Source organism: Psammomys obesus, unplaced genomic scaffold (assembly GCF_907164565.1).
Source record: "Psammomys obesus unplaced genomic scaffold, mPsaObe1.curated_primary_1811, whole genome shotgun sequence".
NCBI classification, from domain to species: Eukaryota; Metazoa; Chordata; class Mammalia; order Rodentia; family Muridae; genus Psammomys; species Psammomys obesus.
Window position 1 is genome coordinate 8093023 of NW_026592710.1, and position 15419 is coordinate 8108441.

Genomic DNA, 15419 nt, shown 5'->3' on the forward strand with positions numbered 1-15419 from the left:
TTTTTTTTTCTTTTTTATAGTTCTGAGGACTGAACCCAGGCCCTTACACATGATAAACACACACTTTACTTTTGAGCTACTCACAGGCCCCATTATTGTTTTTTTTTTAGTTCACTGAAGCTGAGTAAGCACCTTCTCTCAAGGAGCACAAATAAGCACATGTGGAGATTCACACAGACCTATGTGCCTTGCAGGTTATCCTGGGCTCAGGTTCCCAGAGAGACCAGAGTAGGCAATGTTGTTGTTCTCTTTTTCTCTCCTCTTGAAAAACCACTTATTTATTTATTTATTTGTTTGTTTGTTTGTTTGTTTATTTATTGTGTATGTGTGTGGGTATGTATGCAGAGGTCAGAGGACAGCTTTCTGGGTGTCTGTTCTTTCCTTTAGTCTTTACAGGGGTTCTGGGCATTGAACTAATGCTGCTAGGACTGCATGGCTCCCGAGCCACCTCTCTGGCCCCTGGTATTGCTGTGTTCAAATGTTTTCACTGTTTCTGGAATGATTTGATGGGAGCGTTGCAGCCTTCCCGAGATAACACTCATCACAACGAACTCTCACTTTTGGGTGGTTTCTGACATGTCCCCTTGGAACTTTCAGCACATGCACACTGGATACCTGTTTGTAGATGCTCTCTGTAGTTAGCTTCCACTAACAGGATTCTGCCTGCAACAGTTATCTAAATGTGTTTTCCTTTCTCTCCCCTTTGCAGTTAAAAATTCAAGATGTTCATCTGCGTTTTGAAGACGGCCTCACCAATCCCTTCCATCCTTTTGCGTTTGGCATCTGCATTAAGAATGTGTCCATGCAGAATGCTGCAAATGAACCTGTGAGTATGAGATCTGACCACAGACCAAGAATAGAACTCCACGTTAGGAGCCTAGGGCTCCGCCCTCCCTCCTCCAGTGTTAGGTAAACAGAGCCCTGCTACTTCACTTGCTGTGTGCCTGTCTAGTATGTAGGCAGCTAAAGTTAATTTGCTGGGATGGGGAAACAGTTACTTTTCACTGACCTGTCATATCTCTTTGGTTTTATACACAAAGAAGCTGAGCTGCAAAGGATTCCTGTCAGCAAGCATTTCATCCTCCTTTTTTCTACTTCTTTGTTAATCACCAAGGAAACTCACAGTTTCATCTACTGCTTGGGAATGTCTGTGGTGGTTTCCACACAGTCTCTCTCTCTTTTTTTTATAAAACTATTGTATGACATTTCTATGGTGTTTTAGACTTGCCTAATAAAACACTGATTCTCTATACCCTTGGCTTTTGCTTTTGAGACAGGATTTCATTATCTTCCGGCATGATGGCAGGCCTACCCCACCTGGCAAATGTCTTAATTAATTGTATTTCTTTTGTCAGATAACATCCCACTCCATAAAGTAGAGAAAAACATTTTTTTTTCTTTTTTTCAAGACAGGTTTTCTCTTTTTAGCTTTGGCTGTCCTGGAACTCGCTCTATAGACCGGGCTGGACTCGAACTCAGAGGTTCACCTGTTTCTGCCTCTCAAATTCTGCTAATTAAAGGCATGCACCATCACTGTCAGGCTAGAGTAAATGTGCCTGTGGGCAGGGCAGAGGAGGTTGATATCAACAAACAGAATCAAAATTGACAGATCATTTCAAGATTTTAGGCAGCCTCCTAGAGCTCAGGCCAAATGAACTAGATAGCAATTTACTACATAGTTGACTATCTCTTTAGACTTCTGGCTCCCCTTACTCACTTTCCAAGTGCTGGGAATTACATGTGTGTACCACCATGCCCGGCTCAGAGTCCTAGAATTTGTATTTACTAGGACAGCTGTTTATAGATTTGTGTGCTTGTGGGTCTGGCATTCTCTCCTGGCCTCTGCAGGCACTGGATACACATGATGTACCGACATCCGTGCAGGCAGAATCTCCATACACATAAAACAGAAGCAGCAGGACATGGTGGTGCACACCTTTAATCCCAGCACCCAGGAGGCGGAGGCAGGCAGATCCCTGAGTTGAAGCCTAGTCTGGTCTAAATAGGGAATTCTAGGCCAGCCAAAGGCTACATAGTAAGACCCTGCCTCAGAACAAAACAAAACAAAAATTAAGGTAAAATAAAAGAGCTATAGCAATTTATTCTCTAGCTCTGGAAACCAGAAATGTGAAACCGAAGAGTCGAGAGGCTGGTGCAACTCTGAGGGTCAGTTCATCCATACCTCCCTCCATCAGATGGACGCTGGAAACTCTGGTTCCTTGGCTTGTGGATGCACCAGCCTGGTCTCCCATCCTTTTTGCTTCTTACAAGGACCCCACTCATTAGCTTCATAACTGCATTCATCCTGCATGACTTCATTTTGACCTGGTTCTTTCTGCACAGTTGATATTTACAAATAAGGACATATCACACTTGTGGGTGAACATGGCGTCTTGAAAGAGGACATTGTCCAAATTGATACCCTTACAATATTCCAAGATACTTTTTCAATATTTAAATGACTTCCCACTTCAAATATGTGTTCATGTACCCATAGTGTTTCTCTGCCATTCAGAGTTTTAGTTATGAATTATAATCACAAGCCGGGCGGTGGCACACACCTCTAATCCCAGAACTCGAGAGGCAGAAGCAGGTGGATCTCTTGAGTTCGAGGCCAGCCTGGTCTACAAAGTGAGTTCCAGGATATCCAGTACTCTTACACAGAGAAACCCTTTCTCAACAACACAACAACAATAACAACAGAAATATAATAACTGTCCCCTGAAGACATCAGACCTTGTGTGCTGATTTACAGATATCTTGACACTTATCTGTCCAGTGATACTTTGCTTATAGCATCTAGATAACCTTCTGCTGCTTCTGTGTGATTAGAAATATTTGTGCATGTTGGAGTTGCCAGCTGGTCTGATTTTGTTTGTTTGTTTGTTTACTTACTTATTTTTAGGGTCTTATGTACCACTGTCTGCCCTGGAACTAACTATGTAGACCAGGCTGGCCTTGAACTCACAGATTTCACCTCTCTTTGCTGCCTGAGTGTTAGGATCAAAGGTGTGTGCCACCAGGCCTTGCATGGATGGAGTTTAAGCTGTATGAGAGTAAACTGTTTTTGTCTTACATCCCTTGGACCTTGCAAAATGCCTGATGTGTGATGTTTCACAGGTGGCTTATTGAGTAAACAACAGTTTTATCTGAAATTAAAGGCAGTCATCCTTTTTTCTGCTCTTTCTTCCCTTAGGTACAGAAGCTAATGCGAAAAAAACGATTAGATGTAGCCGAGTTTAGTGTCTACTGGGATGTGGATTGCACTTTCCTGGGGGACCTGCCTCAGGCAGAGCTACAGGTATGTTCGGGCGCGGGGCTTCAGTGTAAGGCGCGCTGAGGCACGTGTGCAGGCAGGCTGATCTGTAGGCGGCCTCCCCTGTGCCCTATCTACAAGCAGCTGCTGTTAGGGTCTGCCTGAGGCGCGGCCCTCGTAGTCTAGCCTGGATCAGGCTACTTGGTGAGTTTGTTTTTATTGTGTGTTTGTCTTTTTTAAGGAAAGTTCTGTTTTTAATTAATTAGTTAGTTAAGGTAGGGTCTCTCTGTATAGCCTTGGCTGTCCTAGAACTCACTGTGTAGACTAGGCTTTCCTAGAGCTCATGGAGATCTCCCTCCCTCTGTCTCCCAAGTGCTTTGATTAATGGTGTGTGCCACCACACGCAGCTAAAGTTCTGTTTTGAAGCTATGTCCATGTGTCTAATCCCTTGCTTCTACTGCTGTGCGCCTGTGACACACTGTTGACAGCACTTTGTTGGCCAGTGGGAATTGGACATGAAGATTTGGGGTGAGCAGAGCAGCAGGTCAGCTTCTTAGAGAGGAACCAGCCTCCCCGGGTTTTGTCTCAAACATCATCATGGTGACAGTCCTTTTAAGACACGTGGATACAGTGCCACTGTTTGGGAAGGACTAAGGAAAAGCTTAGCTTAGTCTTCTTGTGAAGAAATTGTAGGTACTTTAATGAAATGGAGAAAAAGAGTTCATTTCCCCCAACTCCAGGTGGCATAAGGTGGATTAGCTAACGTTGACGCTATGACACAGCCCATGGCCTAAATTCCCAATACTATGGAAGGTAACAGCCGGAAGGAAGGTTGGTCTATATCGAGCCAATGTTCTTGTGACACAGGAGGCCATGGCCAGAAGCATGGAGAGTCGCAGTCACCACTACATCCTGGAGCCTGTATGTGCATCTGCCCTCTTGAAAAGAAACTGCTCCAAGGAGCCTCTGAGGTCCCGGCACAGCCCGAGGATCGAATGTGATATCCAGCTGGAAACCATTCCCTTGAAGCTGTCTCAGGTACAGTGTTCTGCCCAGAAGCCCAGGCTCAATGCCCGGAGCTGGAGTAAATGGGAACCGCCCTTGAGCAATGTCCTTGCCACTGCTGCCCTCCAGGCCATAGTCTGTTAGGTGTGAACCCAGGCGGCATCACAGGGTGTGATTGGATCATCTTCACTTAGTTTTGATTTGCTTTTGATTGCTGAGCAAAGAACAAAGTGGTGCCAGAGAATGCCTCATTTGGATACTTGGATCACTGGATTTCAGCAGATTAAATAATAAGTTGTTCTTGTTAGATGTAGGTCTTGACTGAGGGGAAGAACCATTTCTATCCTAATCTGGTTTCTCTTACTCTAACAAAGCTGCAGTACCGGCAGATCATGGGATTCCTCAAGGAGCTGGAGCGAAAGGAGAGGCAGGTGAAATTCCGGAAGTGGAAACCAAAAGTGCCTGTGTCCAAGAAGTAAGGGTACCTCTTTGTGTCACCCATACACTGTATCTTATAGTAGCATGCTCTCCTGTCCCGTCCTTTACACGTGCTTGCAGAATAAAGGGCAGTTGGTTTAGTTTTGGTACGGTTGGCTAGGTTTTAACATGTGTGATTCTATTACCCATGAGAAAAAAGAAATAGTGTTTGGGGCAAAGGGGGCATGAAGTGTCTGTTGTCATCATTAATTTTCCTATCATATCTCTGCTGAGGTAGGCTCCACTCTTACATTGGGACTAGTGGAACTGCAAAGACCCTTGGTGTCACTTAGCAAGCAGACTGCTCCTCACACCTCCTGTTCCCTGCCCTTCACTCTCTTTGGCCACATTATGGGGTTGTGCTCTCTGGCTTCCAAAGCAAAAATCAATTCTCTTTCTTAAAAATATTTTTTAATTGATAATATGTGTGTGTGTGTGTGTGTGTGTGTGTGTGTGTGTGTGTGTGTGTGTACATGTACACATGAATGCAGGAGGCCAGAGGAGGGCATCAGGTTGGAACTGGAATTAAAGGTAGGTAGTGACCTGATGTGGTTGCTGGGAACTGAACTCTGGTCCCCTGGAAGAACAGTATGATTTGTTTGTTTGTTTGTTTGTTTGTGACAGTGTCTTTTTGTGTAGCTCTGTATGTACCAGAACTCCCTCTGTAGATCAGGCTGTCTTCAAACTCTTAGATCTTCCTGCCTTTGCCTCCAGAATGCTGGGATCAAAGGTGTGTACCATGGCACCCAGCGTCAGTGCCTTAACTGCTGCCATCTTTCCTGCCCCGTAAATCCTTTCTTCATATTCTAGGGATAAATGTGAACAGTCTGACGTGTAAAGCCTAAAGATCTCATGTGTTTTCATGTATGTCCTTAGAAACTCAGTTGAAAATATGTAGTGGTCAAGTCCTGGTGACTGTCTCAAGATGGCGCTTACCTTACTGCCAGCATGATTTCCTCTGGGGAGGGGGCATTGCTCTGGGTGAGGCGCACTGGTTACAAGTTGTATGTTATTGACACAATGTCCGTCAATGTTCTTTGACAGCAGATTCACTCTTGTGCATATTGAGTTTAGCTTAATGTGAAAATGGACCCAAGAGAGAAACTAAGCACTAATATGAGAAATGTCTCAGAGAGGAGCAAGCTTGTCCTGGAGCAAAAGCATTGCAGTGGTTTTTTACTGGGAAAGTAACACATTGTCACTGATTGTTGCAGCTGTCGAGAGTGGTGGTATTTTGCCTTGAATGCTAACTTGTATGAGATCAGAGAGCAGAGGAAGTGTTGGACGTGGAATTTCTTGTTGCATCGTGCCAGAGATGCCGTGTTTTACACTGACAGATACTTCACCAAGTTAAAAGGAGGCATGCTGTCTGCAGACGACAAGGTGAGTGGACTGCCTGCTTATTAGTTTTCTCAGTTTGCGTGGTTGGTTTTAAGACAGCATTACTTGTAGCCCAGGCTGTCCTCAGAATCTATGAAGCTGAGGCTGGTTTTGAACTCCTGATCCTCTTGCTTCTATTTCCATAGTCCTAGGATTACAGGCATGAGCCACCACACTTAGCTGAGAATATTCTCTCACAGGTTGAAAAAAAGGCTGAGTCTGTGAAGTGCCAGAGGCACTGTTTTATAGTTGGGCTTAGTAGAGTGGGGGTTTCTTGGAAGGTACTGAGCCTTATCTTGGCCAGCAGTGTAGTCCACCCCTGCGCACTGAGAAGGGCTGTCAGGTAGAAGGAAGCAGAGATGACCCGCCAGGCCCCTCCCACAGTATGCAGTTCTATGCATGCAGTTCAGGGAGACTTTCACGACTCACCGGTGTCTCTTCAGGTCCTGAACCTCATCTGACTGCTAGTCTCTAATTCATTTCTGTGGACTTTGGCCTACATTTTCTGTAAGCCTAGTTGACTTGATTGGCCTTGGACTTTTTGGTGGTAGAGTGGTGGCAGGGGTGAGAAGGCCAGCCGTATCTGAATTATCTGTAGGCTAGATACCCTAGAACCAGCCCTGCCAGATTCCTGTCTTGGCCTCACCCCTTCCTGGGTCTGTCTCCCTTCTCCCAGGGAAAGAGAAGTCTGAAGTGTACTCAGGCTGTTTTGCTCCTGAATTGTTTTGCTTTTGTGAATGGTTCAGACCATTCTCTATATATTTTGGCTCAGGATATTTCTAACGGACTATTGCTCTCATTGACCTTTCTATGTAAAAAGGAACAGTTCTTCACAGGGTAGTCCCTGTGCTGACGTCCTGCATTCTCACTCACCCTGCTGCATGCTGAGACCATGGCCCTTACTTGCCAGACTACATTAGACATTTTGCTCTGGATGGCTTTCTTGAAGGCAAAGGCAGGGCATTGAGAGGAAGAATCTGAATCAGTGCTGAGGTGGCCAAGTAACAGCAGCTCTGTGAGCTGAACTGTGTACTGTGCTGCCAGTGTGTCCTTCTAATGTTAGGAAAGAAGACATTGTTTAGGATGGGTAATTTTGCTTTGTTTATAAAAAGTGATACAACAGTTTTTGCTAGTGCTCTTTAGTAACTAGTATGAAACACACTGAAATGACCACACCCTTGCTAATTGTGAATATTCAGGAGCTGGGGTCAGTGCTCATGCTGTGTGAGCTTGGCCCTCGGTTTTTCCTCTTGGAAGGTGGGAAGAATCATAACTTTATGAAAGGAGTCCAGGACAGCCTCTGCTTTCTTTGATCTCTTGAGCTAATGTGTAAAGCGGCTTGTGAACAGAGTCAGTGCTGTACAGAGCCGGGTGCCTCGGCAGCCACCCACCAAAGCAAACTGTCCTTGGTACTCTGTCTGCTCTCCCTAGTTTTAGTGCAGTTTTTGAGATCAAGGAGCAAATGCTGGATTGTAGGGAACCCCATTTGAGAGTGCTTGCTTTCTCTAGTGCTGTAGTGTCTGGGTTTCATTTTGTCCCAAACAGGAGGAGATGTGTCGTATTGAGGAGGAACAGAGCTTTGAGGAATTAAAGATTCTGCGGGAACTGGTTCATGACCGATTTTATAAGCAAGAGGAGCTAGCAGAGGTGAGAAATCTGTTTCATAAGGGTCGTTTGGTCCCTGTGCGCTCTGAGCCCTTCAGAGTCACTATGCCTGTGCTTCTGTGAAGACCCACAGCGACCAATGGCATATCACCGCTCACATTAGTCTGCAGGCCTTCATGTCTGCCTCCTTGTGATCACAGAGTCTTCGAGAGCCTCAGCTGGATTCTCCAGGCTCCTCCCCCAGTGAACCAGACGCCAGTGGAGGCAGTGGGATGCTGCAGTACCTACAGTCCTGGTTTCCAGGGTGGGGTGGCTGGTATGGACAGCAGAGCCCTGAAGGGAAAGTGGTGGAAGGACTGTCAGCTGAGTCGCATGAGCACTGGACCCCCGAAGAGATTCTGGGTACGCTGGGGGCCTGTCTGCACCTGCACCCTTAGCCAGATTGAGGGGTTAGGTCCTAAACATCATCTTGCTTTTTGGGCAACAACTTGAGAGGTCATTTCCAAATTTAACCAAGTGAGACATTTGGAAAGCCGTCTGTCTCAGGGAGGTACAGGGGAGGCATGCTGGAAGAGATTACGTGGCTGTGGTCATTTGTACATTATTAAACAGATTGAGTGGCAGCCATTGTCACACAGCTAAATCTGAACTTGTTCACAGACTCTGAGGCTTGATGGCAGTCTAGAGGCCGGCCCTCTATAGACCCGTGCTGTCAGTGAGAGCCCATAGAACAAGTGACTAGTTGAGTTAAATTACACTAGCCACATCAGCCACATGTGTTGTGCTGTCTGGTAGCCGCATGTAGTTAGGAGCCACGGTCCTTTATCACCTGTGTCTTTGGGGTCTTGCCTAAAGAAGGGAAATCTGGGTCAACAGCATTGTCCCAGTCAGTATACTGGGTCTTGCTGTCTTCCTGTTTTCTCTTAAGCCTGTTCTCCTTTACCATGTAGGCACCGAGGAGTTTTTTGACCCCACTGTGGATGCCTCATGTGTGAACACATACACAAAGCGAGATCACGTCTTTGCCAAGCTGAACGTGCAGCTACAACGGGGCACGGTGACTCTGCTGCACAAGGAGCAGGGTGCTGCTCATGCCAGTGAGAGCGCATTCATGCAGCTCGAGTTCTCAGGTACCGCTCAGAGCCAGCTCTGCTGTCTCTAGTGCCAACGCACTGTCTGTTTTCATCATCTGTGGCTGGGTCTGCAGAGGTGCCTCAGAGGTCAAGAGTGCAGACTGCTCTTGCAGAGGACCTGTGTTTGGTTCCCAGCACCCATGACATGAGGGTAACTTCAGCACCAAGGGATTTGTCTAGTTAGGTTTCTGTTGCTGACATGAAACACCATGACCAAAAGCAGCAAGGGAAGAAAAGAGTTTATTTTGTTTCTACACCTTCATCATGGTACATCATCAAAGGAGCTCAAGTCCCAGGGGCAGGGACTGAAGCAGAGGCCATGGAAGAATGTTGCTGACTGGCTTGTTTCTTCTGGCTTGCTCAGTCCTCTCTTTCTCCCTTCCTTCCTGGCCCCCCCCTTTCTGTTTTTTTGAGACAGGGTTTCACTGTGTAGCTCTGGCTGTCCTAAAACTTCCTCTGTAGACCAGACTTATCTTGATCTTATAGAGATCCACCTTCTCAGTGCTGCGTTTAAAGGCGTCCACCACCACACCCTGCTTCAATAGGTTTTATACACCCCAAGGCCACCTGCCTAGAGGTGGCACCATCCAAATGGACTGGGCCCTCCTATATCAGTCATGATAAGAAAAAGCCCACAAGCTTGCTTACAGGTCAGTCTTTCTTTGTTGTGGTCCCCCTCTACAGAAAACTCTAGCTTGTGTCAAATTGATAAAACAAAACAAGAAACCAAAAACCAAAATAAAACAACCAGGACAGGACCCAGTGCCTGTGGTTTCTAAGGTCCCCTAGGTATATAACATGGCCCCTGCCCACACACTTAATTCTCAAAAGCCAAGTGTGGTGTCATGCGCCTTTAATCCCAGTCAATCAGGAGGCAGAGGCAGGTGGATCTCTGAGTTTGAGTCCAGCCTGGCCAGCCTACAAAATGAGTTTCAAGGCAGCCAGGGCTGTTACACATAGAAACCTTGTTTGGTTAACCAACTCTCCCCCCCCACCCCTGCCAAAACAAAACAAAACAAAACAAAAACTAAAAACGAAAAAGCAAAAACCAAAACCCAGAAGAGTTTCTAGATCACTGGGAATCATAGGGCAAGCGCAGGGCTCAGTTTTTATGAGACTATGATCAAAATATTCACCAGGTGACCATTATGGAAACCTGAGTGTGGCTCTGCACCTCTTATTCAGTGTGTATGTGTACTGCTCCATTGACTTGAGCTCATGGTCTGCAGTACAGCAGCTTAGCTGAAGCATTTGTTTCCTATGTATAGCATAAGCCAGCCTTTTCCTTTCCCAGTGTGGACACTAGACAGCACTTGAGCATGACACTTTATGGTGCTAGGGATCGAATTTAGGGACTTGTGCATACCAGGTAAGTGCACAGCCATTGAACTAACCCCAGCCCTACTGGGTTATTTTAAACAGGAAAATCATAAGCATATCGCATAAAAATGAGAAAAAGAAGGTCCTAAGTAAAGCAGCAATAGGACACATTTAACAGAGTGAGAACTCACACTAGGAGGCAGAGCACTGTCTGCTTGAAATTACCTGGGACATACACATTGGGAGACTTATCCCTTTAGCTACTCTGTGTCTGAATGTTCGTGGAGGTGCCATGAGGACTGATTGGGGGTTCCAAGTGTATTTCAGTGAGCAGGGGAAACATGCACATCCCAAACGATATGGAACAATTGTATTTGTTTTTGTCACTGAATTAAAGTTGTATAAGTAAATACTCAGATGTTGGCTTGGGCATCTCATAAGTATGTTTTATAGCAGCTTATCTGAAATGCCTTGGTAGTTGGGAAGGGTTACAGACAGACAGAGGCTCGTGACTTTATAGTCCTCAGAGCTGAGCTGTTATAAACTTAAATGAACTAACAGATTGCTTGAACATACAGCTGACGGCTCTGCTCAAATTCATTGTGAGGCCAAGCATGGTGGCGTGCACCTTTGATCCCAGCACCCGAGAGGCAGAGGCAGGTAGATGTATCTCTGTGAGTTTGAGGTTCTATATAAAGTTCTAGGCCAGCCAGGACTACATAGAGAGAGCCTGTCTCAGAACAAAACACAAAACACTTCACTCTATTGAGAAACCTCCCAACAGTCTTTGTATGCTTACATAGATAGACAGGCGTGAGAGAGAGAGAGAGAGAGAGAGAGAGAGAGAGAGAGAGAGAATATGCATGTGTGTTTAAATTTCCTGGAAAAATACTTCCTAGTGTCAAGTAGTTCTCTGTAAAATATATGCATTATTTTTAGGTATAAAGCATGTTAGTCCTTAGAACATAGTATCATGTCTTATGTTTATCTTTTATAGATGTAAAACTTCTAGCAGAGTCTCTTCCTCGAAGAAACTCTTCCTTGCTTTTAGTCCGGTTGGGTGGACTGTTTCTCCGAGACCTGGCTACGGAAGGAACCATGTTTCCTCTCCTGGTCTTCCCCAATCCGGTATGTACTTCAGTGGCATGGCTAGCACACGTGGGTGTCAATGAATTGCGTGTTTTAGGAAATTAGAAATCCTGTTAACTGGACTGATTTTGACAATTGATCATTGGAGACAGGCTGGTACTAGGACCTTTGCTGACTCTGTTAGGGAGGAAATATTGGTGAGCATGGGAGCTCTCCCCTCCCCATGCTGTAGACACTGTGGATGTGTCTGTTTACCTGGGAATAACGCCAGAAACTGTACTGCTTTCTGTACTTGAAGGCTAACACTTGAATATCTCCTGTCTGACATCTTTGCTTATGACCCACTGTTGTTAATGTCAGTCTCATCTTTCCGGAAGTCCAAAAAAGAGCTATCTTCAGTCCTTTGTGTATGTTCAGTTTTACATGTAATATCCTTTACCAACTGTAGATCTTCGGTCTTATTGGCAAAGACAGTTTAAATAGCTGAATATTCACCCGTTTATTCTGTCTGTACTTCTTTTTGAATGTTCTTAGAGAGTGTGGGAGTGGACTTAACATTTGAAAAGTTTAAAATATTTAATAGCCATTTGGCAATTTATTAGCCATGTTGGGTCCCACAAAGCATATTGTCTGCTCCAGGAGATGGCATAGTAGTGCACAGATGGGGTAACAGTGTAAAGGGGTTCCGGTCGTGTGTGCAGAGAGCAGCAAAGTGTGCAAGGTCAAGGGGGTGGTGTACCGTGCCGCTTACCGCTGAGTATCTGTGTGTGTGTTTAATAGCAGAAAGAAGTCGGCAGAGTCTCACAGTCCTTTGGTCTCCAAACCGCGTCTGCAGACAGGAGTGATCAATACCCTGGTAACTCTTCATATAGTCTTAAAGCTAATCCTTAAGGAAATCATTATTACTGATTGGTAGACTTTGATTTCTGTTCAGTGCATAGTGGCTTGCCAGGTGGATCCATGTTGTTCCCCAGGCAGCCTGGCAGTCTCTAGGTAGGCCTGTGTTCCCCTGGGGTCACTAGGGTAGCTTTGCAAGGCCTCTGGTGCTTGCTTTGCATTATGAGAACAAATACAGTAGACTAGCTGTCATGATTCCTGTTAAAGATTAGAGTCATGCCTTACCAGGCCTTATTTGAAAAATCTGCATACTTGTGAACTGATTAGAAGAGACTGATTAGAACATGTCTTCTTTCCCAGAATGCTTTATAGGCCTGTGGGGTACAGTGGTTGTTTTGGTTGTATTTCACCCCTTCTGTTTCCTTTAGCTGCTGACCCAGACAATCCTGTCTTTGAGATGCTCTATGAGAGGAACCCGGTGCACAGCCACTTTGAGAGGCGGTTGCATGTCAGCACGAGGCCTTTGAACATCATCTACAACCCTCAGGCTATTAAAAAAGTGGCAGACTTTTTCTACAAGGGAAAGGTTCATACCTCAGGTTAACTTTTTTTGTTTGTTTGATCCTATGTTACCTTTGGGGGAAAAAATCCTTTGGGTCATTGCTGGTCATCCTCTGGACAAGGGTGTTGACCTGATAGTGCGGCAGGAGCCTGCAGGGCAACTGGCAGGATTTTGTGTGGACACCGAATCAGTGCCCTTAGCCAATTTTCCTTCTAGCCAATTTTCCTTCCCACATCCTTTTAGGATGCACTTTTCCATCCTTCATCGGGGGATGAAAGTTTCTTTGGCCAGCTAGGGTGTTTTAGCTTGTTGGACTAAGGTGGAAATGTCCAAGAATTTCCTTCTAGGTGGCAACATCTCTGTTTTTAACAATTTAGACTGCAGACTTCTAAGGAGTGTTGTTGATGCACCTATGATTTCCTTTATTCCCAAAGGAGGCTGAGACAGTTAGAGAAGTGCTTTCACTGGCAGGGAGTCTTGTGAAGCAGTAAAGTAATATTTACTTTGTGCACATCCTTCCTCCTTGCTCACTGAAGCTTTTGTCATCTTCTGACAGTTGTGAGGCTTTTCATAGGAACAGAGTGACCTGGCTGACATTTTGCTTTCAATATAACGTTCTGCTTTGTAGTGATTTTGAAATACAGCAGTTTGGAGTTTTCAGAAATAGTTTTAAGAATTATAGTATGTTAGGCACCTTTTCCTCCATGCCTTGTTGCCCTCAAGGCTGTCCGCCATACCCACTTGCTTTCCCCCGCCTTTTCATGGTGGGCCATCTCAGAATAAAGATTTTTTTTTTTTTTTAGATTGTTATTGATTTTTTTTTTTTTTTTCCACTTTGGTGGATCTTCTGGGTGAGAGCAGAAGCGACAATATTCTTTTTGGCCCAGTCACTTGCAATCTCTGACGTTTTGTGTCTTTCTAATCTTGCAGGTTTTGGTTATCAGTCTGAGCTTGAGTTGAGGGTTGCTGAAGCAGCCCGAAGACAGTATAACAAGCTGAAGATGCAAACCAAGGCTGAGATCCGACAGACTCTTGACCGTTTGCTTGTGGGAGATTTCATTGTAAGTGACATTGTGTGAGTCTCTTTGGGCATGGGAGAGGCACCCATGTTTCCTGACAAGTTCATGACTTGTAGATAGGCTCACTTGCTTCTCCTATGTCAACTAGGTGAGGCCGCCCCCTAAAGAAATCCTTATGTCCAACATCAATTAAACCGCTCATGTCTTTCCCATTAATGGTTTAATTAAGAAAATGAATGATCTGACCAGATCATGTTTTTCTTGCTCTGAGGGTTCCTTCCTTCCTTCCTTTCTTTTTTCCTTCCTTTCTTTCCTGTTGTTTTGTTTCTTGAGACAGGGTTTCTCTGTGTAGTGCTGGTTGTCCTGGAACTCTCTTTGTAGACCAGGCTGTCCTCAAACTCACCTGCCTCTGCCTCAGGAGTGCTGGGATTAAAGACGTGTCACCACCCTCAGCACTGAGGGGACTTTCAAGACTTGCCTGAGCCCCTCTCTGGACCTTATTTGCAAGTAGTTCACAGAAGAGCCTTCCTCTTACTGTAATCTGAAGGTACTTAGCTAGAACAACGTGGACTTTGTGGCGCTGTGTGCCCAACCGATTCAAGGACGCCATAGGTAGGGAGAGCTCAGAAACGGCTTAATTGTTCAGAAAGGCAAGTTTCTGGTAGTGTGCTGCCCAAGCATGGCAGTAGGTGGAGCTGCTAGACAAGTGGAGCTGCTTTTGAACCCGGCACAGCCAGCTGTGGATGGAAGGTTGGCAGAGGTATTCCAAGTCAAATGCTTAAAGACTTGTGGTGGGGGTGGGGAATTAGTCTTGTTTTCCTGTGTGAATATGCGTGGTTCAGCATAAATTACAGCTATTAGTGCCTTCCCGATGTCTTCAAAACGGAGGGTTCTTTTTTCCTAATTTTTATTAATTTTTTTTCTTCCTCACACAACTCCTCCCAGACTCTTCCCACATCCCTGCCACCCAACTTCATGCTACTTTTATTATCTCAAAACAGAAACGAAACCAAATGAAAATCAAAATAAACGAGCCAGTAAGACAAGACAAAACACACACACACACACACACACACACACACACACACACACACACACACTCACTCACTCACTCACTCACACTGTTACAGAGATCAGCCTGCCTCTGCCTTTTGAATGCTGGGATTAAAGGCGTGTGCTACCATACCCACTGATACTTACTTCAAAGTCTTAAAACTTGTAAATTATGAACAAAAGCCCTCTTAATCCATGGATCATCAGTACAAACAACTCTTCAAATTAGTAATTTGCTAAGTTTTCCTCTCTACTTCCAGTGTCTTTACCTGTGGTAATATCTCCAGCCAACAAGTGTTGAGTGTCTTGTGTTGCAGTCTCAAGGACTGGTATTCTGGCTGGGGTTTCAGGAATGCTTGGATACCTCCATAGAGCTCCTTGGCGGTCACAGTTGGCCATGCTATAATGGAGTAGCCCAGGCTAGCCTTGAATCTGTAGCCTCCTGCTTCTTGAGTTCTGGGATTTCAGCAGTCTTGCAACTGAGTTTTATTTTTCCCTTATAGGAGGAAAGTAAACGGTGGACTGTTCGACTGGACATTTCTGCCCCTCAAGTGATATTTCCAGATGATTTTACCTTCAAGAATCCTGTGCTGGTTGTTGTGGATCTTGGAAGAATGCTTTTGACCAACTCTACCCAAGGTAGTGCATCAGTGTACGGAAACACAAGCCTGTCTTAGTACATT

At 45.2% G+C, this 15419-nt stretch overlaps 1 protein-coding gene across 4 annotated transcripts in view; it reads left to right on the top strand.

Annotated features, from left to right (window-relative positions):
• Vps13d (vacuolar protein sorting 13 homolog D) overlaps nt 1-15419 on the top strand; it is a 223693-nt gene that overhangs the window by 16676 nt on the left and 191598 nt on the right. For all 4 annotated transcript variants that reach the window (XM_055615224.1, XM_055615225.1, XM_055615226.1 and 1 more), the window contains exons 6-18: nt 710-826; nt 3197-3301; nt 4124-4294; nt 4636-4736; nt 5953-6121; nt 7664-7765; nt 7924-8125; nt 8674-8853; nt 11174-11304; nt 12046-12121; nt 12531-12701; nt 13595-13725; nt 15240-15375. In XM_055615224.1, the coding sequence (XP_055471199.1) occupies nt 710-826; nt 3197-3301; nt 4124-4294; nt 4636-4736; nt 5953-6121; nt 7664-7765; nt 7924-8125; nt 8674-8853; nt 11174-11304; nt 12046-12121; nt 12531-12701; nt 13595-13725; nt 15240-15375 (1792 nt within the window). The remainder of the gene's footprint in view (nt 1-709; nt 827-3196; nt 3302-4123; nt 4295-4635; nt 4737-5952; nt 6122-7663; nt 7766-7923; nt 8126-8673; nt 8854-11173; nt 11305-12045; nt 12122-12530; nt 12702-13594; nt 13726-15239; nt 15376-15419) is intronic.